This window comes from Cherax quadricarinatus, chromosome 38 (assembly GCF_038502225.1).
Source record: "Cherax quadricarinatus isolate ZL_2023a chromosome 38, ASM3850222v1, whole genome shotgun sequence".
Lineage (NCBI taxonomy): Eukaryota > Metazoa > Arthropoda > Malacostraca > Decapoda > Parastacidae > Cherax > Cherax quadricarinatus.
In genome coordinates, this window is record NC_091329.1 from 26,162,695 (window position 1) to 26,188,683 (window position 25,989).

At 43.1% G+C, this 25,989-nt stretch overlaps 1 protein-coding gene across 1 annotated transcript in view; it reads right to left on the reverse strand.

The window, feature by feature from the left end:
- The window catches only part of ATP8A (ATPase phospholipid transporting 8A1), an 817,844-nt gene that overhangs the window by 725,319 nt on the left and 66,536 nt on the right, over positions 1-25,989 (reverse strand). The window contains exon 3 of the mRNA XM_070092196.1: positions 1,073-1,250. Within this exon, the coding sequence (XP_069948297.1) occupies positions 1,073-1,250 (178 nt within the window). The remainder of the gene's footprint in view (positions 1-1,072; positions 1,251-25,989) is intronic.

The window sequence follows — 25,989 nt, forward strand, 5'->3', positions numbered from 1 at the left end:
TAACCTCTCCTTTTTGATGTGCCTATAAATTTCTCTTTTTCTCTCATAATAGATAATTTAGTCTCCTAGTCATCCATTTGGGATTATTCTTATTAGAATTCATTTCTTTCTGGGGAATATATAAACTTTGGGCAAGTTGTACATTATTAAGAAAAAAGTCATAAACGCAGATTCCTTCTTTATCGTAAGTATGATTATCGTCGATAAAATCATTAAATGATCCCATTCAAGACTAGACAGGCGCTTCCCAAGGCCATTATATATTATAATTGGCAGAACGAAAATCGTGGACTTTCACTGGTCACAGACCGGGCCGCGGGGGCGTTGACCCCCGGAACTCTCTCCAGGTAAACTCCAGGTATCCTCATTCTGGTACTGCCAGGTAATAGATCTGTGATTACTTGAACCAAGTTCTTCAGTGATCTCCAGATTTACGCGAGTTTCTTTATTTGACAAGACTAAGTCAAGCAAATTATTACACACTACTTTAGAAAATATTTCTGAACTACTTCCAAGAAGTCTTTCTCAAAAGATGTGAAAAATGTGGAAAAAGACACTCATGTACAGCTCAGGACATTTTTTAGAGGAAACGTTTCGCCCCTGGTGGCTTCTTCAGTACTAATACAGAGATAATTCAGAACGAGTATATATAATGTCAGGAGTTGTTAGTTATCCCTGTATTAAGACTGATGATGTAACTAATAAATGTCCTGGACTGTACGTAAGTGTGTTTTTCCACATCTTGTAGGCATCACCTAACAATTTTTCAGATGTGAAAAAGTTTAATCTTAGGGCGAAACGTTGCCTTAGTAAAAAAAAAAGCCCATTCTGCATTTGTGTCGTCGTTTTGCAATTGTTGGAACACTGTACCTCTAACACTCAACCCCAGGCCTGCAAGGAAACCTCTTCCCAAAACAACCCCAGCAACCCTCTTTCTCTCCCACCTCCACGCTCTTTGCAACACCCCCCCACTCATAGACCGCGCCGCGGGGGCGTTGATCCCCGAAACTCTCTACAATTATACTCCAGGTATACACTCTCTGCAACACCCCCACATTCTACAGTGCCTTACCTTTAAGGGGAACATCGTGTAGGTTGAAGCATGAGTCAGTGGTGTCTGGGTGTTGGGTGGTGGGCACCTCCAATGGTGTATTGGTGGGGCTAGTGTTGGAGAGACCAGTGTTGTGGGGAGCCTCGTCCCCCTCTACCGTCCACACGCTCCCCACGTCCTCTACATCACTCTCAACACCCTGGCGAAGAAAGAAAACATACAGGGTTGGAGGTTACTCTTGCTGGAGAATGATGGAGGTGGTACTGTTACTGAAAAAATACTGGTGATGAATGTTGGCTGTGACGCTGTTGATGGTGACAGTATTGTTGGTAATATTATCGGTGGTGAGTACTGGTGGTGACACTGTTAGTAGTGTTACCTCTGCTGGTGTCAGAGTTGAAGGTCTATCTGGAAGTTGTTCCGGGGGTCAACGCCCCCGGGCCCCGATCCTCGACCAGGTCTCCAACCGGATCAAAGCTATACACCACTGTCATGGTGACCATGACAGTGGTGTATGGCGACAGTGTTGATGGTAACAGTGTTGGTGGTGATTCGAAAGTCAAATCCGACCCAAATTTGTTATATAGCTATATCAAGACAACCAGGAAAAGGGTATTCATGCTGAAGGAAGAGAACTCACAAGAAATGGCCAGGAAGTCTGGAGGAGCTCAGCAAGAGATCTAGAGAGGTATTCTCAGAGGAGACAGGAAGGCTACCAACAAACCGTAGCAGCAGAGTGTGCCAGCGAGCATCGGACACAATACTATATACAACTGGGGAGGAGGTGAAGCAAGATACCTCAAAAGCATGGGTCCTGAGAGAGGGAGTAGAGGCACTGTATGTGCCACTAACAACGAACTTCAACAAGTCTATCCACACTGGGCAACTGCCGGAGGTGTGGAAGACAGAAAATGTAGTCCCAATTTTTATGAAAGAAAGACAAATAGGTAGCATTAAATTACAGAACAGTGCCACTGACTTGTATATTATGTAAAGTTATGGAAAAGATTATCAGAAGAGTGACGGAGCACCTAAAAATGAGTGGGTTGATCCATGACAACCAGTACGGCTTTAGGGATGGAAACATACTGGAGTTCTACCCCAAGGTAAAAGATATATGGTAGGAGAGAGAGGGGTGGATAGATTGCATCTTCTTGGACTATAGGAAGGCTTTTGACACAGTATCACAAGAGACTGGAACGAAAGCTCGAAGAGCTTTTGTTCCAGTACAGCAATGACAGATCTCCAGGAAATTCTAGACTACTTACATCATCGTAAGTTGCCTGTGACTTGTAATGTTTACCATATAGCTCGAGAAATTCAGTTGATACGCCCAGAGGAGTTCAAGATCACTGTACTTTACTTGGGCTCCTGTCGTATGACGTATGTGGCTTTGGGATATCTTAAGGATAGTATTAATTTTAGAATAAATGTTGTGAAATCTTTCAAAAAAATTATGTAAGATACGCTGAGAGGATAAGAGCTGCTGAAATAATCACTTGCCTGTTGAAAGAAGCATTTGCCTGCTGAAAGCACTTGTTTACTGAAAGAAGCATTTGCCTGCTGAAAGAAGCACTTGTCTGGCGAAAGAAGCATTTGCCTGCTGAAAGAAACACTCGCCTGCTGAAAGAAGCGCTTGCCTGCTGAAAGAAACACTTGCCTGCTGAAAGAAGCACTTGCCTGCTGAAAGAAGCACTTCCCTGGTGAAAGAAGCACTTGCCTGCTGAAAGAAGCATTTGCCTGCTGAAAGAAACACTTTCCTGCTGAAAGAAACACTTGCCACAATGGAATAGATTGCATTCTCTAAAGAAGAGGATCATATGACCAAGCACAACCGACAGTTAAATAAACTCAGATAAATGAGAGTAGAAGATTGCAGAAAAATCCACAACAGTGAGTGTCCTCCTTCAAGAACTGAAGCCCAGTAGTGCTGAATTCATTTTGTCTCCAAAAGTTGCGAACAAAATAAAACATTTAAATACTGAAAATGTTCTCTCCATCTCATGACACTCTTGAAAACTTAAGGGGGTACGTAAGTACCTCTGTTTTCTAATAAACATGTTAATTTTTCCACTATAATCTACCTTGTCTATAATTACTTCGCATTTGCTTTGTCTCTGCAACACAAGTGTCCTCAAAGATTTGTTAAGTTATACCATGAATTAAGGAAAGATCCTGGACTTCACCTTACGAAACTGACAAAGCAAATGTGATAGTAATTATGAACAAGGTAGATTATAGTGGAAAAATGAACATGTTATTAGAAGACGGAGGAACTTAGGAGCCTCTTAATTCACAGTCATCGAGAAAGCATATGGATACTTGCCGGCCTTTTCTCTCTTCGACGCAGCAAATTACTTACGATGGTCCTCGCTGTATCTAAAGAATAGTTATATTCAAATTCAAATTCAAATTCAAAGTTTATTCTCTATAAGGATTACAATGCTGAGTTTACAGAAATTTGGTTATTGTTTGGTTTACATGTAGTAAAATTGTGATTACAGAGTGTACCACTAGAACGCTTAGCATGGCTAGGCATTTCGGGCATACTTAGTTTTATTCTTAATTGTAAAATATTACAAATTATGAGGTAAGTTGGTCTTATGGCTAAGTGACTAAATACTAGTTTATGAGTTTAGCAATGTGAATGCTTTTGTTTTGGCACAGTATATAGTTTCAGTATTGAAGTATCACAGGATTCATTATTTTAAGACTGAGATTAATATTTCTGTTTATGGTCAAATGAGTGAGCGAGTGTAAGTGTGAACCACCAGGTGGTATTCGTGTAGTTAGTTGACGGGGTGTATCAGGGAGATAAGATGTTTTCTAATGGTAGTTTTGAAGGTGATGAATGTGTCTGCAGTTCTAGAGTTCTCAGGTAGGGTATTCCAGATTTTAGGGCCATTGACATACATTGAATTTTTGTAAAGGTTTAGTCGGACACGGGGAATGTCGTAGAGATGTTTGTGTCTGGTGTTATGCCTGTGGGTTCTGTCACAACTATCAAGAAAGCGTTTTAGGTCAAGGTTGATATTAGAGTTTAAGGCCCTGTAGATATAGACTGCACAGTAGTAAGTGTGGATGTACTGAACTGGGAGTAAGTTTAGATCTTTGAAGAGTGGGGGGGTGTGCTGCCAGGGATGGGATTTAGTGATTATTCTTACTGCAGCTTTTTGTTGGGTTATTATTGGCTTTAGGTGTGTTGCTGCAGTTGATCCCCAAGCACAAATAGCATAGGTGAGGTATGGATAAATAAGTGAGTGGTATAGTGTGAGAAGGGCATTTTGCGGCACGTAGTATCGTATCTTGGAGAGGATCCCAACCGTTTTGGATACTTTTTTGGCTATATGCTGGATATGGGTGCTGAAATTCAGGTTGTTGTCAAGGTATAAGCCTAGGAATTTTCCCCCATTATTTCTGGTAATTAGAGTGTTGTCAATCTTAATGTTAATTTGTGCATCTCCTGCTCTGCTACCAAACATAATATAGTAAGTTTTGTCAGTGTTAAGCGTAAGTTTATTGGCTGTCATCCAAGTCGATATTTTAATCAGCTCCTCATTCACAATGGTGTTGAGGGTGGCAAGATTAGGGTGAGAGATGACATAAGTCGTGTCATCAGCAAAGAGAATGGGTTTCAGGTGTTGGGATACGTTTGGAAGGTCATTGATGTATATGAGGAAGAGCAGGGGACCAAGGACACTTCCCTGCGGAACTCCAGTATCAAGTGGCCGTGTTGCTGATGCTGTGTCTTTAATGGTGACGTACTGATACCTATTAGTAATGTAAGATTTGAAATAAGCAAGCGCATGGCCTCTTATACCGTAGTGGTCAAGTTTGTGGAGTAGGATTTGGTGGTTTACTGTGTCAAAAGCTTTTCTTAGGTCAATAAAAATTCCTAGTGGATATTCCTTATTTTCCAATGCTGTGTAAAGCAGATCTAGCATTTTTATGATTGCATCATTAGTGCTTTTATTTTTCCTGAATCCAAACTGGCAGGGGTTGAGTATGTTTTGAGCCGTTATAAATGAATACAGTCTCTTGTACACGAGTTTCTCAAAGATTTTGGATAGCAATGGTAAGTTAGATATTGGCCTATAGTTGTTTAAGTCTGTAGGGTCACCACCTTTATGTATTGGTGTAACCCTTGCCATCTTGAGTAGTTTCGGGAAGGTGCTAGTCTCTATTGACTTGTTAAAAAGTAATGAAATAGCATGCGAAAGGACATGGGCCGCTCGCTTGTACAGTAATGGTGGGACATGAGACAGATTCCCCGAGTTATTTTTAAGTGACTTTATGATCCCAATGACTTCCGTGGGCTCAGTTGGTGCAAGATAGAAGGAATTAGGGAAATTACCATCTAGGTAGTCCCCGGCATGGGCATTGGTATGTGGGATTTTACTGGCGAGATTAGATCCTATGTTTGAGAAGAAGTCGTTTATCTTGTTAGCTGTGTCAGTGGGATGTAGTGGTGTTTCATTAGGCTTAGTTAGGACAATATTCTTGGTTTTTCTCAGTTTGTGGGTCCCTAGAATCTGAGAGAGTGTTTTCCAGGTCTTTTTTATATCTCCTCTAGTGTCTGTGAATCTACTGGAGTAGTATAGTTGTTTGGCTTTTTTTATTACTTTGGTGAGAGCTGATGAATAGTGTTTAAGAGTATCTTTGTGTATTAAGCCCTGTCTATATTGCTTTTCATATTGGTGTTTCTTGTCTATGGATTTCAGAATGGTGCTGGTTAGCCATGGGCAACCAAGCCGTTTGTTTGTGATCTGTTTTGTTTTTATAGGACAATGTTTGTTGTATAGTCTAAGTAATTTGTTAAGAAAGATGTCTGTCCAGTCATCAATACCATTGGCCTTGGAGAATTCTGTAGGCCAATCAACAGTCTCTAGGTCAGCTGTGAACTTCCTTACTGAGGCCTCGTCATGGAGTCTAAATGAGACTTTGTTGTATTCAAGTGGTGGTTTACTAATGTTTGTCAGGAGGAAGGTAGGGTAGTGGTCTGTAGTGCTATCTGTGATTATCCCTGATTTAAGGGGGGCTAGTATATTGGTCCATATGTGGTCTATTATGGTTGCACTTGTCTCAGTGAGCCTGGTTGGTTTAGTTATTGTTGGTATGAGAAGTGTGTTGTTCATATTGTTGATGAAATCAGTTACAGGCTGATCATCTAGTAAGCCAAGGTTGATGTTGAAGTCTCCAGCTAAGAGAAGGTGGTGCTTATTCATTTGTCTGTTTGTTAATAGTGACTTTAATTTCTCACTGAAATTTGGGATGTTTGTGTGAGGTATCCGGTAAATGGCACCGATTGTTATAGGCGTCTTAAGGTTTTTTACAGTAAAATTAGCAAAAATGTATTCCCCATATTCATCACTAAAGCAAGTGGTGCTAAGACAAGATAATTGGTTAGAGTAATAGATTGCAATACCACCCCCAACTTGGTTTGTTCTGCAGTTGTGAATTGCTGTGTATCCTGGTAGAGGGTAGATATCTATTGTGTCCTGCTTAAGCCAGGTCTCAGTAAGAATAATGCAGGAGAAGGGTGTCTTTAGTGATTCAAGGAGTGCTAGGAGGTCATCATAGTGTTTGCTTAAGGACCTGATGTTGTAGTTAAGTACTGATAGACTTTTAGCATTGTTTAGGATAGTGGTGGCTTGTGATGCTGTGTAATAAAGGCAGTTACTTTCCAATAGGTTTTGATTGGGTGTCAGATTATGGAGGTTTAGATCAGGGTCAACGTGATCAATCATCTTCTAGGTTTAGAATTATGGTTATTTATATCCTGAGTTGTGTGTTGAGTTCTACTACTGATATCTGTAGTGGTTGGAAGTTTGGACAAGTATATAGCTAGAGTATTTTGGTCATGTAGGGTATATTCACTACTACACATAATGAAGTTGATGTTGTCTGTGTGTTGTGCTGGAATGAACTAAAGTACAACTAGGTATAAACTAGTAATATAAAAATACAAATTAAAAATAGAACAAGACTCTCACTTGTAATTGCACTAAGGTCTGATAATGACTTTTGTGGAGTCTATGTTTTGAGCTAGAGTGAGCTAAAGTACAATAGGTTTAATCTAATAATATAAAAGTACAAATTAAAAATAGCACTAGTCTCTCACTAGTAATTGCACTATGGTCTAATATAGTGAAATTGGTATTGACTATGTCTTGATGTAGAATGAGCTATGGTACAACTGAATTTAATCTAATAATATAAAAATACAAATTAAAAGTAGCACCAGTCTCTCACTAGTAATTGCACTATGGTCTAATATAGTGAATTTGGTATTGACTATGTATTGAGCTAGAAAGAGCTATAGTACAACAACTTCAGTCTAATAATATAAAAATACAAATTACAAATAGCACCAGTCTCTCACTAGTAATTGCACTATGGTCTAATATAGTGAATTTGGTATTGACTATGTATTGAGCTAGAAAGAGCTATAGTACAACTAGGTTTAGTCTAATAATATAAAAATACAAATTACAAATAGCACCAGTCTCTCACTAGTAATTGCACTATGGTCTAGTATAGTGAATTTGGTATTGATTATGTATTGAGCTAGAATGAGCTAGAGTAAAACTGTGATTAATCTAATAATATAATAAAGGAACAAGACTCTCAGGTGTGCACAAGTCACTTATGGAAGGGATATTTGCTATGAACACCAGCAAGTTTCAAGACAATTGGTGGTGACATGGACCTCGATCAAATAATAAAGAAATTCCAGAAAAGTTCAGCAGGAATCATCGGCAAGTCAAGAAAATAAGACCATTATGGGGTCAAGTGGGAGATCATATACTATGAAATGCTTGCCATCACTGTCTTACACAGAGAACTTTCTGGTCTGAACACAGCAGCCTTTGAATCAAAAGTTAACAGAGCTTTCACTACATATGAGAAATTTAGAGAAGAGAGATTGTGTCAAGAAATGATTAGATTATTTGAAACCATGAATGGAACAAACCTGGAAACTTTCACTTCAATCCACAAGTCAACTGTGTCAAACAAGTTCCACAAAATCTTCGAAACGTGAAGATGCCCGCCCACATTCAGTGATCAGCTTGATATTGCCAAAGACACATCAACTTCTCCTTTTCTTGATGAAGGCCTTATGACCACGACCACTAATGGCCATATCGTCCAGAACTAGAGAAGCATCTCATCAAAGCTCATCCCATAAAAAACCCATCCGATTCAAACAAGACTGGGTACATTGTAGACATAATGGTAAATGTTCACAAAACCAGACCAAAATTTAGAAAGAAGTTTGGCGAATTCCGTAACACCATTCTGAGTTTTAGTATACAACGAAAGGTTGTTAAAGAACAGACCTAGTGTCTGATTCTTATCTCAACACACCGATCGAGAACTCGGAGCGTCCAAGCCGGGAAAAGAAGTCTCCCGTAGAGCTACATGACATCAATAGAAGTATACCACTCACTGTTGATATGGATAGATTTTGGCAATCACGAATAAATAAAACAGCTTGGGTCCCGTTTTCACTAAGCTACACTGGAATACTCTGCCTAGTCAGCAACTTCGAGAGGTTAGGGACACAGTGTTTCCTTGTTAGTCAGTGGTGAAGTGTCAGATGTTACTGAAGTGAATACTGACATGGAGGAGGCGGACTCGCAAGGTATTCCTCATGCATTGCACAGTGTTAGTCATGGTATCAGGAGGATAATATTACTCTCACCTGACACTGATATTTTCATTATTTTGCTATACTACTGGAATGAGCTGCAATCACATGGACTGAATGAACTTTGGGTAAAAACAGGTGTAGGAGATTCTCCAAGATTTGTTTCAATATACACTAACTGCTTAACTGAACAGAGTCTGTGTCAGTTGTTGCCCGCCGTACACGCATCGACAGGATGTGACTACACCAGTAAGTTCGCAACAAAACATATGCTGCCCTTATGGCAAATCCATAGAAGTATCTGAACAATTTTGGCACCAAAACAACTGATACTGATGGCATGGTTACCTTGGCAGTAGATTACCTCTCAAAGATTCTAATGAAGGTTACAACCTTTACAAATACTAATCAGCTAACAAGTTACATATATCACTACAAAACATGCTCGCTCTGAAGACCTTCCACCAACTAGTTACGCAACGAGAGCGCATGTACGACAAACATTTTTTGCAATGTATCTGATGATTTTACTACTGCTATCAAGGCACGAGTCCCTTGGCCCAGCTCCGTATGGATTTGAGGTTATTAATGAACTACTGATGGCAGACTTGGCCAAATATTCCATACCTGAGGAATTTACAGTTCAGTGCCACTGCATCAAGTGTGCAAATGAACGCTGCTAGTGTCGTAAATATGTTGTTCATTACTGTTCATTCTGTAAATGTCAAAGTGGCTTGGGTGCAGATGGTCCTGGTTGTAAAAAAACCCCTTGGATGATAAACATCATTTTTCAAAACAAATTTAATATTTTTATTGTATAAAGGTTATTTAAAAATCGTCAACCACATTTCTGTGTTCATTTATAAGCTACTGTTATTTCAAGATCCCATAACGCTAAATACTGCAGACAAAAATTATATCGCGTTATAGGAAATCTACCGTAACTCGATCGTTAGCGCACTCAGCTCACACACTGAGGTCCGGGGGTTGATCCCCGGTACGGCTGAAAAAACATTAGAACGTGTTTCCTTAAGTCACCTGCTGTCCATGTTCACCCATCAGTAAAATAGGTACCTGGGTGTTAGTCAACTGGTGTGGGTCGCATCCTGGGACAAAACTGACCGTATTTGCCCGAAATGCTCTGTATAACAAGCGGCTTTCTATATAGTAGTATGTGACTGATGTCAGCTAGGACTGTATACCTTGTACATGTACTTGTAGATATAACAATATAATAATAATAATATTAATAATAATAATAATAATATTATTATTACTATTATTATTATTATTATTATTATTATTATTATTATTATTATTCTCAATATTCCAATGACCCACCACGTAAAACTAACGAGTAATTTAAGGTAAACAAACCAGGGAACGGGTGGAGTTTGAACCCATGGCAAGTATATCCTAAAATTCCAAGATTGCTTAAACCACTCGGCCAACTGGATCTAATAAGATTCATTCAGTTAGGCATATTTCTATACACCACAGGGAGGTTAGCATGAGCCACCACTGTGACCACAATGCAAGCATTACAGATGAATTTTCTACCATCGTGGCTGTGGCGAACTCTAGCTCAGGTCCCTATAAAGCCTGGAGTTGTAGGACTCGCTTGTCATAGGTTCAAACCCCATCCATTCCGTGGTTTGTTTGCAATTGTGTTATTACAGGTACAAGGTAGGATACACATCACGTCCACGGGGACCCCCTCAGCTGACTCAGTGATAACAAGAACGAGGGGCGGGGTGACCTTGTGTCCCAGAACACATGAATTACTGTGTGTGTGTGTTAGTTACCATTTTGTCCTAGGCACATGTCGATTAGACACTAGGCCTGTTGTATATGAGTACGTGTGTGTGTGTGTGTGTGTGTGTGTGTGTGTGTGTGTGTGTGTACTCACCTAGTTGTGGTTGCAGGGGTTCAGTCTCGGCTCCTGGCCCCACCTCTTCACTGGCCGCTACTCAGTCACTCTACCCGCTCCGTGAGCGTTATCATACCTCTCCTCTATGTGTATGTGTGTGTGTGTACTCACCTAGTTGTGGTTGCAGGGGTCGAGACTCAGCTCCTGGCCCCGCCTCTTCACTGACTGCCAATGGGTCCTCCCTCTCCCTTCTCCATGAGCTTTGTCATACCTCGTCTTAAAACTATGTATGGTTCCTGCCTCTACATCGCTTGCCAGACTATTCCACTTCCTAACAACATTGTGGCTGAAGAAATACTTCCTAACATCCCTCTAACTCACCTGAGTCTTCAACTTCCAACTGTGACCCCTTGTTTCTGTGTCCCATCTCTGGAACATCCTGTCTCTGTCCACCTTGTCTATTCAACGAAGTATTTTGTAGGTCTTTATTATGTCTCCCCTGACCCTCCTGTCCTCCAGTGTCGTCAGACTGATTTCCCTTAACCTTTCTTCGTAGGACATTCCCCTTAGCTCTGGAGCCAGCCTTGTTGCAAACCTTTGCACTTTCTCTAATTTCTTGACTTGTTTGACCATGTGTGTATTCCAAACTGGTGCTTCGTACTCCAGTATGAGCCTGACGTACACAGTGTATAAAGTCTTGAACGATTCCTTACAGAGGTACCGGAACGCTATTCTCAAGTTTGTCAGGCGCCCATATGCCACAGCAGTTATCTGGTTAATGTGTGCTTCTGGTGACGTGCTCGGTGTTATACTCACCCCAAGATCTTTCTCCTTGAGTGAGGTTTGCAGTCTTTGGCCTCCTAGCCTATACTCTGTCTGCGGTCTTTTGCCCTTCTCCGATCTTCATGACTTTGCATTTGGTAGGGTTAAATTCTAGGAGCCAGTTGCTGGACCACACGTCCAGCCTGTCCAGGTCTCTTTGTAGACCTGTCTGGTCCGCATCTGATTTAATTCTCATTATTAACTTCACATCATCTGCAAACAGGGGCACTTCTGAGTCTATCCCTTCCGTCATGTCGTTCACATATACCAAGAATAGCACTGGTCCTAGAACTGACCCCTGTGGAACCCCGCTCGTCACAGGCGCCCACTACGATGCCTCATCACGGACCATGACTCGCTGTTGCCTCCCTGTTAGGTATTCTCTGATCCAATGCAGTGCCCTTCCTGTTATATGTGCCTGATCCTCTAGCTTTTGTACTAATCTCTTGTGAGGAACTGTGTCGAAGGCCTTCTTGCAGTCCACGAAAATGCAATCAATCCACCCCTCTCTCTCGTGTCTTACCTTCCATTACCTTGTTATGAAACTCTAGTAGGTTTGTGACACAGGGCTTGCCTTCCATGAATCCGTGCTGGCTGTCGTTTATAACCTTGTTCTGCTTCAGATGCTCCACCACTCTCCTCCTGATAATCTTCTCCATGACTTTGCTTACTAAACACGTCAGTGATACTGACGTGTGTGTGTGTGTGTGTGTGTGTGTGTGTGTGTGTGTGTGTGCGCAGTATACCATACACAGGTGACTTAAGTCACTACAAATGTATTTCTAACAGCTCAAGTTGACTTATTTCGCCACGTTATACTACATCACCTTCCTGTGTGAGAGGAAAACTATCCTGAGTGATGGTCTATGAGAGGAAAACTATCCTGAGTGATGGTCTATGAGAGGAAAACCATCCTGAGTGATGGTCTATGAGAGGAAAACCATCCTGAGTGATGGTCTATGAGAGGAAAACTATCCTGAGTGATGGTCTATGAGAGGAAAACCATCCTGAGTGATGGTCTATGAGAGGAAAACCATCCTGAGTGATGGTATATGAGAGGAAAACTATCCTGAGTGATGGTCTATGAGAGGAAAACCATCCTGAGTGATGGTCTATGAGAGGAAAACTATCCTGAGTGATGGTCTATGAGAGGAAAACCATCCTGAGTGATGGTCTATGAGAGGAAAACTATCCTGAGTGATGGTCTATGAGAGGAAAACCATCCTGAGTGATGGTCTATGAGAGGAAAACCATCCTGAGTGATGGTATATGAGAGGAAAACTATCCTGAGTGATGGTCTATGAGAGGAAAACCATCCTGAGTGATGGTCTATGAGAGGAAAACTATCCTGAGTGATGGTCTATGAGAGGATTTTTCAAGTCTGAAGAATGAGACACTTGTGCAGCACTTCGGAATCTTTATTACGGAAACGTTTCGGCAGCCAGTGTCTTCTTCAGTCCACTACAGAGAAGAACGGTGGAAGATGAGAAGGAGTTTGAGGTAATCAGTCCCTCAGCCTGAAGTTGCTATGTTCAGTCCATCCTCAACATTAATGGACTGAAGATACTGACTGGCGAAACGTTTCCATAATATATATTACCAAATGTAGCACAAGTGTCTCACTCTTCAACCTGTCGGGTTTCTGAAGCAGTTATACCAGAGCTGCGCTCACACCTCTCCAACACAACGGTCCTCAAAGATTTGTTAAGTTATACCATGAATTAAGGAAAGATCCTGGACTTCACCTTACGAAACAGACAAAGCAAATACGATAGTAATTATGGACTAGGTAGATGGTATTGATGACTGGACAGACATCTTTCTTAACAAATTACTTAGACTATACAACAAACATTGTCCTATAAAAACAAAACAGATCACAAACAAACGGCTTGGTTGCCCATGGCTAACCAGCACCATTCTGAAATCCATTGACAAGAAACAACAATATGAAAAGCAATATAGACAGGGCTTAATACACAAAGATATTCTTAAACACTATTCATCAGTTCTCACCAAAGTAATAAAGAAAGCCAAACAACTATACTACTCTTCAGTACAGGAAAGACTGTGCTATAACTTAAATTGCCAGGCATACCATCTAAAGGGGACAAAAAGATACAAAACATCCAGGCCATGGGAAAACCTGGGTAGCCACAGCCACTCAAGAGGGAGAGGTTTTTTAGTGCCAGGAAGGAAAAAAAACTGGCAGGAAATGGCAGAAATCGTACACCAAATCCAGTCATTCCTGGAGTGGAACCACAGTCGATGGCCTCCACTCCAAACCAACAGATACAGATACTAATGCCGGAAAAAAAATCCCCCCCCAGTACCAACAATACCACCAGTCCGATAACATTCTTCTTTGCAAATATACAGGGTCTAAAGCCAGCAACAAACAACAAAATACCTTTCATCCGTGGACTGCTTGCAGAGGCAAAGGCAATGTTCGCGGCTTTCACTGAGACCCACATAAAGGATCACTTGGACAACGAAATATGGATCCCAGGTTACAACCTATACAGATGTGACAGAGTGAACAGGCAAAAGGGGGGGGTTGGCCTGTACATTGCAGAGTCACTTGTTTGCACAGAACTGCTAAATGCCTCAAATGATGTAGTGGAAGTTTTAGCAGTAAAGGTCGAGAACCAAAACCTAGTCATTGTGATAGTCTACAAGCCTCCGGATGCAACATCCCAGCAATTCCAGGAACAGCTGTTAAAAATTGACCACTGTCTGGAAAACCTTCCAGCTCCTGCACCCAACATCTTGCTCCTGGGGGATTTCAACTTAAGGCACCTAAAATGGAGGAATATAGCAAATAATATTGTTGCAGTAATAACACCAGGAGGCAGCTCTGATGAAAACTCACACTCACGCGAGCTTTTAAATCTCTGCACAAAATTCAATTTAAACCAGCAAATAATAGAGCCTACTAGACTGGAGAATACACTAGACCTCATCTTCACTAACAATGATGATCTGATAAGAAATATCACCATATCAAAAACAATATACTCAGATCACAACATAATTGAGGTTCAGTCATGTATGCGCGGAGCCCCAGACCGACATAATGAGATTAGTCACGAGGGAGCATTCACCAAATTCAACTTCAATAACAAAAACATAAAGTGGGACCAAGTAAACCAAGTCCTAACCGATATAAGCTGGGAAGATATACTAAGCAACACAGACCCCAACTTATGCCTAGAACAGATTAACTCGGTAGCACTCGATGTATGCACAAGGCTTATTCCTCTAAGAAAAAGGAGGAGTAGATGTAAAACAGAAAGAGACAGGCGCTCCCTTTACAGGCGACGGAAAAGAATAACAGAGCGGCTAAAAGAGGTCAATATATCTGAAATGCGTAGGGAGACACTGGTCAGAGAAATAGCAAGCATCGAACTTAAGCTAAAAGAATCCTTTAGGAGTCAGGAATCGCGGGAAGAACTAAAAGCCATAAATGAAATCGAAAGAAACCCAAAGTATTTCTTCTCCTATGCCAAATCAAAATCGAGAACAACGTCCAGTATTGGGCCCCTACTTAAACAAGATGGGTCCTACACAGATGACAACAAGGAAATGAGTGAGCTACTCAAGTCCCAATATGACTCAGTTTTTAGCAAGCCGCTAACCAGACTGAGAGTCGAAGATCAAAATGAATTTTTTATGAGAGAGCCACAAAATTTGATTAACACAAGCCTATCCGATGTTATCCTGACGCCAAATGACTTCGAACAGGCGATAAATGACATGCCCATGCACTCTGCCCCAGGGCCAGACTCATGGAACTCTGTGTTCATCAAGAACTGCAAGAAGCCCCTATCACGAGCCTTTTCCATCCTATGGAGAGGGAGCATGGACACGGGGGTCGTCCCACAGTTACTAAAAACAACAGACATAGCCCCACTCCACAAAGGGGGCAGTAAAGCAACAGCAAAGAACTACAGACCAATAGCACTAACATCCCATATCATAAAAATCTTTGAAAGGGTCCTAAGAAGCAAGATCACCACGCATCTAGAAACCCATCAGTTACACAACCCAGGGCAACATGGGTTTAGAACAGGTCGCTCCTGTCTGTCTCAACTATTGGACCACTACGACAAGGTCCTAAATGCACTAGAAGACAAAAAGAATGCAGATGTAATATATACAGACTTTGCAAAAGCCTTCGACAAGTGTGACCATGGCGTAATAGCGCACAAAATGCGTGCTAAAGGAATAACAGGAAAAGTCGGTCGATGGATCTATAATTTCCTCACTAACAGAACACAGAGAGTAGTCGTCAACAGAGTAAAGTCCGAGGCAGCTACGGTGAAAAGCTCTGTTCCACAAGGCACAGTACTCGCTCCCATCTTGTTCCTCATCCTTATATCCGACATAGACAAGGATGTCAGCCACAGCACCGTGTCTTCCTTTGCAGATGACACCCGAATCTGCATGACAGTGTCTTCCATTGCAGACACTGCAAAGCTCCAGGCAGACATCAACCAAATCTTTCAGTGGGCTGCAGAAAACAATATGAAGTTCAACGATGAGAAATTTCAATTACTCAGATATGGTAAACATGAGGAAATTAAATCTTCATCAGAGTACAAAACAAATTCTGGCCACAAAATAGAGCGAAACACCAACGTCAAAGACCTGGGAGTGATCATGTCGGAGGATCTCACCTTCAAGGACCATAACACTCTATCAATCGCATCTGCTAGAAAAATGACAGGATGGATAATGAGAACCTTCAAAACTAGGGAGGCCAAGCCCATGATGACACTCTTCAGGTCACTTGTTCTATCTAGGCTGGAATATTGCTGCACACTAACAGCACCTTTCAAGGCAGGTGAAATTGCCGACCTAGAAAATGTACAGAGAACTTTCACGGCGCGCATAACGGAGATAAAACACCTCAATTATTGGGAGCGCTTGAGGTTCCTAAACCTGTATTCCCTGGAACGCAGGAGGGAGAGATACATGATTATATACACCTGGAAAATCCTAGAGGGACTAGTACCGAACTTGCACACGAAAATCACCCACTACGAAAGCAAAAGACTTGGCAGACGATGCACCATCCCCCCAATGAAAAGCAGGGGTGTCACTAGCACGTTAAGAGACCATACAATAAGTGTCAGGGGCCCGAGACTGTTCAACTGCCTCCCAGCACACATAAGGGGGATTACCAACAGACCCCTGGCAGTCTTCAAGCTGGCACTGGACAAGCACCTAAAGTCAGTTCCGGATCAGCCGGGCTGTGGCTCGTATGTTGGTTTGCGTGCAGCCAGCAGCAACAGCCTGGTTGATCAGGCTCTGATCCACCAGGAGGCCTGGTCTCAGACCGGGCCGCGGGGGCGTTGACCCCCGGAACTCTCTCCAGGTAAACTCCAGGTAAACTCCAGTAGATTCACAGACACTAGAGGAGATATAAAAAAGACCTGGAAAACACTCTCTCAGATTCTAGGGACCCACAAACTGAGAAAAACCAAGAATATTGTCCTAACTAAACCTAATGAAACACCACTACATCCCACTGACACAGCTAACAAGATAAACGACTTCTTCTCAAACATAGGATCTAATCTCGCCAGTAAAATCCCACATACCAATGCCCATGCCGGGGACTACCTAGATGGAAATTTCCCTAATTCCTTCTATCTTGCACCAACTGAGCCCACGGAAGTCATTGAGATCATAAAGTCACTTAAAAATAACTCGGGGAATCTGTCTCATGTCCCACCATTACTGTACAAGCGAGCGGCCCATGTCCTTTCGCATGCTATTTCATTACTTTTTAACAAGTCAATAGAGACTAGCACCTTCCCGAAACTACTCAAGATGGCAAGGGTTACACCAATACATAAAGGTGGTGACCCTACAGACTTAAACAACTATAGGCCAATATCTAACTTACCATTGCTATCCAAAATCTTTGAGAAACTTGTGCACAGGAGACTGTATTCATTTATAACGGCTCAAAACATACTCAACCCCTGCCAGTTTGGATTCAGGAAAAATAAAAGCACTAATGATGCAATCATAAAAATGCTAGATCTGCTTTACACAGCACTGGAAAATAAGGAATATCCACTAGGAATTTTTATTGACCTAAGAAAAGCTTTTGACACAGTAAACCACAAAATCCTACTCCACAAACTTGACCACTACGGTATAAGAGGCCATGCGCTTGCTTATTTCAAATCTTACATTACTAATAGGTATCAGTACATCACCATTAAAGACACAGCATCAGCAACACGGCCACTTGATACTGGAGTTCCGCAGGGAAGTGTCCTTGGTCCCCTGCTCTTCCTCATATACATCAATGACCTACCAAACGTATCCCAACACCTAAAACCCATTCTCTTTGCTGATGACACGACTTATGTCATCTCTCACCCTAATCTTGCCACCCTTAACACCATTGTGAATGAGGAGCTGATTAAAATATCGACTTGGATGACAGCCAACAAACTTACGCTTAACACTGACAAAACTTACTATATTATGTTTGGTAGCAGAGCAGGAGATGCACAAATTAACATTAAGATTGACAACACTCTAATTACCAGAAATAATGGGGGAAAATTCTTAGGCTTATACCTTGACAATAACCTGAATTTCAGCACCCATATCCAGCATATAGCCAAAAAAGTATCCAAAACGGTTGGGATCCTCTCCAAGATACGATACTACGTGCCGCAAAATGCCCTTCTCACACTATACCACTCACTTATTTATCCGTACCTCACCTATGCTATTTGTGCTTGGGGATCAACTGCAGCAACACACCTAAATCCAATAATAACCCAACAAAAAGCTGCAGTAAGAATAATCACTAAATCCCATCCCTGGCAGCACACCCCCCCACTCTTCAAAGATCTAAACTTACTCCCAGTTCAGTACATCCACACTTACTACTGTGCAATCTATATCTACAGGGCCTTAAACTCTAATATCAACCTTGACCTTAAACGCTTTCTTGATAGTTGTGACAGAACCCACAGGCATAACACCAGAAACAAACATCTCTACGACATTCCCCGTGTCCGACTAAACCTTTACAAAATTTCAATGTATGTCAAAGGCCCTAAAATCTGGAATACCCTACCTGAGAACTCTAGAACTGCAGACACATTCATCACCTTCAAAACTACCATTAGAAAACATCTTATCTCAATGATACACCCCGTCAACTAACTTCACGAATACCACCTGGTGGTTCACACTTACACTCGCACACTCATTTGACCATAAACAGAAATATTAATCTCAGTCTTAATATAATGAATCCTGTGATACTCCAATACTGAAACTATATACTGTGCCAAAACAAAAGCATTCACACTGCTAAACTCACAAAATAGTATTTAGTCACTTAGCCATAATACCAACTTACCTCATAATTTGTAATATTTTACATTTAAGAATAAAACTAAGTATGCCCGAAATGCCTAGCCATGCTAAGCGTTCTAGTGGTACACTCTGTTATCTCAATTTTACTACATGTTAAACCAAACAATAACCAAATTTCTGTAAACTCAGCATTGTAATCCTTATAGAGAATAAACTTTGAATTGAATTGAATATAGTGGAAAAGTGAACATATAAGAAGACGGGGGAACTTGGATGCTCCTTGATGCTGGACAATGTCCTCAAGACTTAATCAACTCACACCTTTCACAGACGTTTTAGCAAAAAATCCTGTTTAATAGAATATAAGAAAACTATTCTGTATAAAAGTGACACGGAAATTATCCCGTATAATAGAGTGACACGGACAAGATCCTTCATAACAGAGTGACACGGAAATTATCCTGCATAATAGTGACACGGAAACTATCCTTCAGTGTAACATAAATAATAATCTTCACGTCTACACGTACATGATGCAACTTATACAGACCACAGCTCATAGCACTGACACACTATATACAAAGTTCCTAGTTATGCAGAACATTTCTGGCAACTTACGTTAAACTTGTCCTCCAGGATGCGACTCACACCAGTCGCCTAACACCCACGTACCTACTTACTGTTGGGTGAATAATGACAGGAGGTGTAAGGAAACATGCCCAAAGTTTCACCCGTGCCGGGATCAATCCCCAGACCCCTGTGTGTGAGCTCAGGACGCTGTCAACCAAGCCAAGAGCACTCGCATGATAGTGTGCCACGGGAAAACTATTCTGCATGATAGTGTGACAGGAAAGCCATTTTGTTTGGTGCAGCATGACGGTACAGTCATCCTAAGTGATGCAGCATGACAATACAGTCGTTATACGTGGTGCAGCATGACAGTATATTCACCCTACGTGGTGCAGTATGACGGTACAGTCATCCACGTGATGCAGCATGACGGTACAGTCATCCTACGTGGTGCAGCATGACAGTACAGTTATCCTACGTGATGCAGCATGACAGTATATTCACCCTGCGTGGTTCAGCACGACGGTACAGTCATCCTACGTGATGCAGCATGACAGTACAGTCATACGTGGTGCAGCATGACAGTACATTCACCCTGCGTGGTGCAGCATGACGGTACAGTCATCCTACGTGATGCAGCATGACAGTACAGTCATACGTGGTGCAGCATGACAGTACAGTCATCCTACGTGGTGCAGCATGACAGTACAGTCATCCTACGTGGTGCAGCATGACAGTACATTCACGCTGCGTGTTGCAACATGACGGTACAGTCATCCTACGCGATGCAGCATGACAGTACAGTCATTGGTATAAACCTTGGTAATAAATACCGACAAGTTGGTTTAGAAAGACACGTAAGCAAACACTATAACATATTTATTAGAAAACGTTTCGGTCCTGGGACCTTGATCACTTCTAACAGAAGTGATCAAGGTCTTAGGACCGAAACGTTTTCTAATAAATATGTTATAGTGTTTGCTTACGTGTCTTTCTAAACCAGTACAGTCATTATACGTGGTGCAGCATGACAGTACAGTCATCCTACGTGATGCAGCATGACAGTACAGTCATACGTGGTGCAGCATGATGGTACAGTCATCCTACGTGATGCAGCATGACAGTACAGTCATTATACGTGGTGCAGCATGACAGTACAGTCATCCTACGTGATGCAGCATGACAGTACAGTCATTATACGTGGTGCAGCATGACAGTACAGTCATCCTACGTGATGCAGCATGACAGTACAGTCATTATACGTGGTGCAGCATGACAGTACAGTCATTATACGTGGTGCAGCATGACAGTACAGTCATTATACGTGGTGCAGCATGACAGTACAGTCATTATACGTGGTGCAGCATGACAATACAGTCATTATACGTGGTGCAGCATGATGGTACAGTCATCCTACGTGATGCAGCATGACGGTACAGTCATCCTACGTGATGCAGCATGACAGTACAGTCATTATACGTGGTGCAGCATGACAGTACAATCACCCTGCGTGGTGCAGCATGATGGTTCAGTCATCCTACGTGATGCAGCATGACGGTACAGTCATCCTACGTGGTGCAGCATGACAGTACAGTTATCCTACGTGATGCAGCATGACAGTACAGTCATCCTGCGTGATGCAGCATCATAGTACAGTCATCCTGCGTGATGCACCATGACAGTACAGTCATCCTACGTGATGCAGCATGACAGTATAGTCATCCTGCGTGATGCAGCATGATAGTACAGTTATCCTGCGTGATGCAGCATGACAGTATATTCATCTTACGAGAGGAAGCATGACAGTACAGTTATCATGCGTGATGCAGCATGACAGTACAGTCATCCTGTGTGATGCAGCATGATAGTACAGTCATCCTACGTGATGCAGCATAACAGTTCAGTCACCCAAAGTGGTGCAGCATGACAGTATATTCATCCTATGTAACGCAGCATGACGGTACAGTCATCCTCCATGATGCAGCATGACAGTACAGTCATCCTACGTAATGCAGCATGACAGTACAATCATCCTACGTAATGCAGCATGACAGCACAGTCATCCTACGTGATGCAGCATGACAGTACAGTCATACTACGTGATGCAGCATGACAGTATAGTCATACTACCTGATGCAGCATGACAGTACAGTCATACTACGTGATGCAGCATGACAGTACAGTCATCCTACGTGATGCAGCATGACAGTACAGTCATCCTACGTGATGCAGCATGACAGTACAGTCATACTACGTGATGCACCATGACAGTACAGTCATACTACGTGATGCAGCATGACAGTATAGTCATACTACCTGATGCAGCATGACAATACAGTCATCCTAGGTGATGCAGCATGACAGTACAGTCATCCTACGTGATGCAGCATGACAGTACAGTCATCCTACGTGATGCAGCATGACAGTACAGTCATCCTACGTGATGCAGCATGACAGTACAGTCATCCTACGTGATGCAGCATGACAGTACAGTCATCCTGCGTGGTGCAGCATGACAGTACAGTCATCCTGCGTGGTGCAGCATGATAGTACAGTCATCCTGCGTGGTGCAGCATTACAGGACAGTCATCCTGCGTGATGCAGCATGACAGTACAGTCATCCTGCGTGATGCAGCATGACAGTACAGTCATCCTGCGTGGTGCAGCATTACAGTACAGTCATCCTGCGTGATGCAGCATGAGAGTACAGTCATCCTGCGTGATGCAGCATGACAGTACAGTCATCCTCCGTGATGCAGTATGACAGTACAGTCATCCTGCGTGGTGCAGCATTACAGTACAGTCATCCTGTGTGATGCAGCATGAGAGTACAGTCATCCTGCGTGGTGCAGCATGACAGTACAGTCATCCTGCGTGGTGCAGCATGACAGTACAGTCATCCTGCGTGGTGCAGCATGACAGTACAGTCATCCTGCGTGGTGCAGCATGACAGTACAGTCATCCTGCGTGGTGCAGCATGACAGTACAGTCATCCTGCGTGGTGCAGCATGACAGTACAGTCATCCTGCGTGGTGCAGCATTACAGTACAGTCATCCTGCGTGGTGCAGCATGATAGTGCAGTCATCCTGCGTGGTGCAGCATGACAGTACAGTCATCCTGCGTGGTGCAGCATGATAGTGCAGTCATCCTGCGTGGTGCAGCATGACAGTACAGTCATCCTGCGTGATGCAGCATTACAGTACAGTCATCCTGCGTGGTGCAGCATGATAGTGCAGTCATCCTGCGTGATCCAGCATGATAGTGCAGTCATCCTGCGTGGTGCAGCATTACAGTACAGTCATCCTGCGTGATGCAGCATGACAGTACAGTCATCCTACGTGATGCAGCATGACAGTACAGTCATCCTGCGTGATGCAGCATTACAGTACAGTCATCCTGCGTGGTGCAGCATGACAGTACAGTCATCCTGCGTGGTGCAGCATGACAGTACAGTCATCCTGCGTGGTGCAGCATTACAGTACAGTCATCCTGCGTTGTGCAGCATGACAGTACAGTCATCCTGCGTGGTGCAGCATGACAGTACAGTCATCCTGCGTGGTGCAGCATTACAGTACAGTCATCCTGCGTGGTGCAGCATGACAGTACAGTCATCCTGCGTGGTGCAGCATTACAGTACAGTCATCGTGCGTGGTGCAGCATGACAGTACAGTCATCCTGCGTGGTGCAGCATGACAGTACAGTCATCGTGCGTGGTGCAGCATGACAGTACAGTCATCCTGCGTGGTGCAGCATGACAGTACAGTCATCCTGCGTGGTGCAGCATGACAGTACAGTCATCCTGCGTGGTGCAGCATGACAGTACAGTCATCCTGCGTGGTGCAGCATGACAGTACAGTCATCGTGCGTGGTGCAGCATGACAGTACAGTCATCGTGCGTGGTGCAGCATGACAGTACAGTCATCCTGCGTGGTGCAGCATGACAGTACAGTCATCCTGCGTGGTGCAGCATGACAGTACAGTCATCCTGCGTGGTGCAGCATGACAGTACAGTCATCGTGCGTGGTGCAGCATGACAGTACAGTCATCCTGCGTGGTGCAGCATGACAGTACAGTCATCGTGCGTGGTGCAGCATGACAGTACAGTCATCGTGCGTGGTGCAGCATGACAGTACAGTCATCGTGCGTGGTGCAGCATGACAGTACAGTCATCCTGCGTGGTGCAGCATGACAGTACAGTCATCGTGCGTGGTGCAGCATGACAGTACAGTCATCCTGCGTGGTGCAGCATGACAGTACAGTCATCCTGCGTGGTGCAGCATGACAGTACAGTCATCCTGCGTGGTGCAGCATGACAGTACAGTCATCCTGCGTGGTGCAGCATGACAGTACAGTCATCGTGCGTGGTGCAGCATGACAGTACAGTCATCGTGCGTGGTGCAGCATGACAGTACAGTCATCGTGCGTGGTGCAGCATGACAGTACAGTCATCGTGCGTGGTGCAGCATGACAGTACAGTCATCCTGCGTGGTGCAGCATGACAGTACAGTCATCGTGCGTGGTGCAGCATGACAGTACAGTCATCCTGCGTGGTGCAGCATGACAGTACAGTCATCCTGCGTGGTGCAGCATGACAGTACAGTCATCCTGCGTGGTGCAGCATGACAGTACAGTCATCCTGCGTGGTGCAGCATGACAGTACAGTCATCGTGCGTGGTGCAGCATGACAGTACAGTCATCGTGCGTGGTGCAGCATGACAGTACAGTCATCGTGCGTGGTGCAGCATGACAGTACAGTCATCGTGCGTGGTGCAGCATGACAGTACAGTCATCCTGCGTGGTGCAGCATGACAGTACAGTCATCGTGCGTGGTGCAGCATGACAGTACAGTCATCCTGCGTGGTGCAGCATGACAGTACAGTCATCCTGCGTGGTGCAGCATGACAGTACAGTCATCCTGCGTGGTGCAGCATGACAGTACAGTCATCCTGCGTGGTGCAGCATGACAGTACAGTCATCGTGCGTGGTGCAGCATGACAGTACAGTCATCCTGCGTGGTGCAGCATGACAGTACAGCCATCCTGCGTGGTGCAGCATGACAGTACAGCCATCCTGCGTGGTGCAGCATGACAGTACAGTCATGTTACCTGCCTTAACGTTATAATATATCACATAGTTGTTATATAATGTCTCAAGACTTGATACTGACACCTTAATTAAACATGAGAATTATTGAGTTGGAGGATACTGATGAATAACACTGAGTGCCTTGTGTATACTGAGGAGACAACACTGTGTTGACTATACTGAGGGGAGACAACACACTGTGTTGAGTGTACTGAGAAGACACAACAGACTGTGTTGAATATACTGAGACGCAACACTGTGTTGAGTATACTGAGGAGACACAACACTGTTAAGTATATTGAAGAGACACAAAACTGTCAAATATACTGAGGAGACAACACTGTTAAGTATACTGAGGAGACACAACACTGTGTTGAGTATACTGAGGAGACAACACTGTGTTGAGTATAGTGAGGAGACACAGCACTGTGTACTGTACTTTCTACTAACTCCGTCAAATTACAGTCGAGTGTCGTGCTGTTGGTATCTTGTACATTACATATAAACATAACATACCCCGCTCAGTATGCAAGTGAAGTGATGAGTCATGGTACACTGTGTGTTGACAGTGTTGTGTCATGTACACTGTGTGTTGACAGTGTTGTGTCATGTATACTGTGTGTTGACAGTGTTATGTCATGGTACCCTGTGTGTTGACAGTGTTGTGTCATGTATACTGTGTGTTGACAGTGTTACGTCATGGTATACTGTGTGTTGACAGTGTTGTGTCATGTATACTGTGTGTTGACAGTGTTGTGTCATGTATACTGTGTGTTGACAGTGTTGTGTCATGTATACTGTGTGTTGACAGTGTTACGTCATGGTATACTGTGTGTTGACAGTGTTGTGTCATGTACACTGTGTGTTGACAGTGTTGTGTCATGTATACTGTGTGTTGACAGTGTTTCGTCATGGTACACTGTGTGTTGACAGTGCTGTGTCATGTATACTGTGTGTTGACAGTGTTACGTCATGGTATACTGTGTGTTGACAGTGTTATGTCATGTATACTGTGTGTTGACAGTGTTACGTCATGGTACACTGTGTGTTGACAGTGTTGTGTCATGTATACTGTGTGTTGACAGTGTTACGTCATGGTACACTGTGTGTTGACAGTGTTGTGTCATGTATACTGTGTGTTGACAGTGTTGTGTCATGTATACTGTGTGTTGACAGTGTTACGTCATGGTACACTGTGTGTTGACGGTGTTGTGTCATGTACACTGTGTGTTGACAGTGTTGTGTCATGTACACTGTGTGTTGACAGTGTTGTGTCATGTATACTGTGTGTTGACAGTGTTACGTCATGGTACACTGTGTGTTGACAGTGTTGTGTCATGTACACTGTGTGTTGACAGTGTTGTGTCATGTACACTGTGTGTTGACAGTGTTACGTCATGGTACACTGTGTGTTGACAGTGTTGTGTCATGTACACTGTGTGTTGACAGTGTTACGTCATGGTACACTGTGTGTTGACAGTGTTGTGTCATGTACACTGTGTGTTGACAGTGTTGTGTCATGTATACTGTGTGTTGACAGTGTTTCGTCATGGTACACTGTGTGTTGACAGTGCTGTGTCATG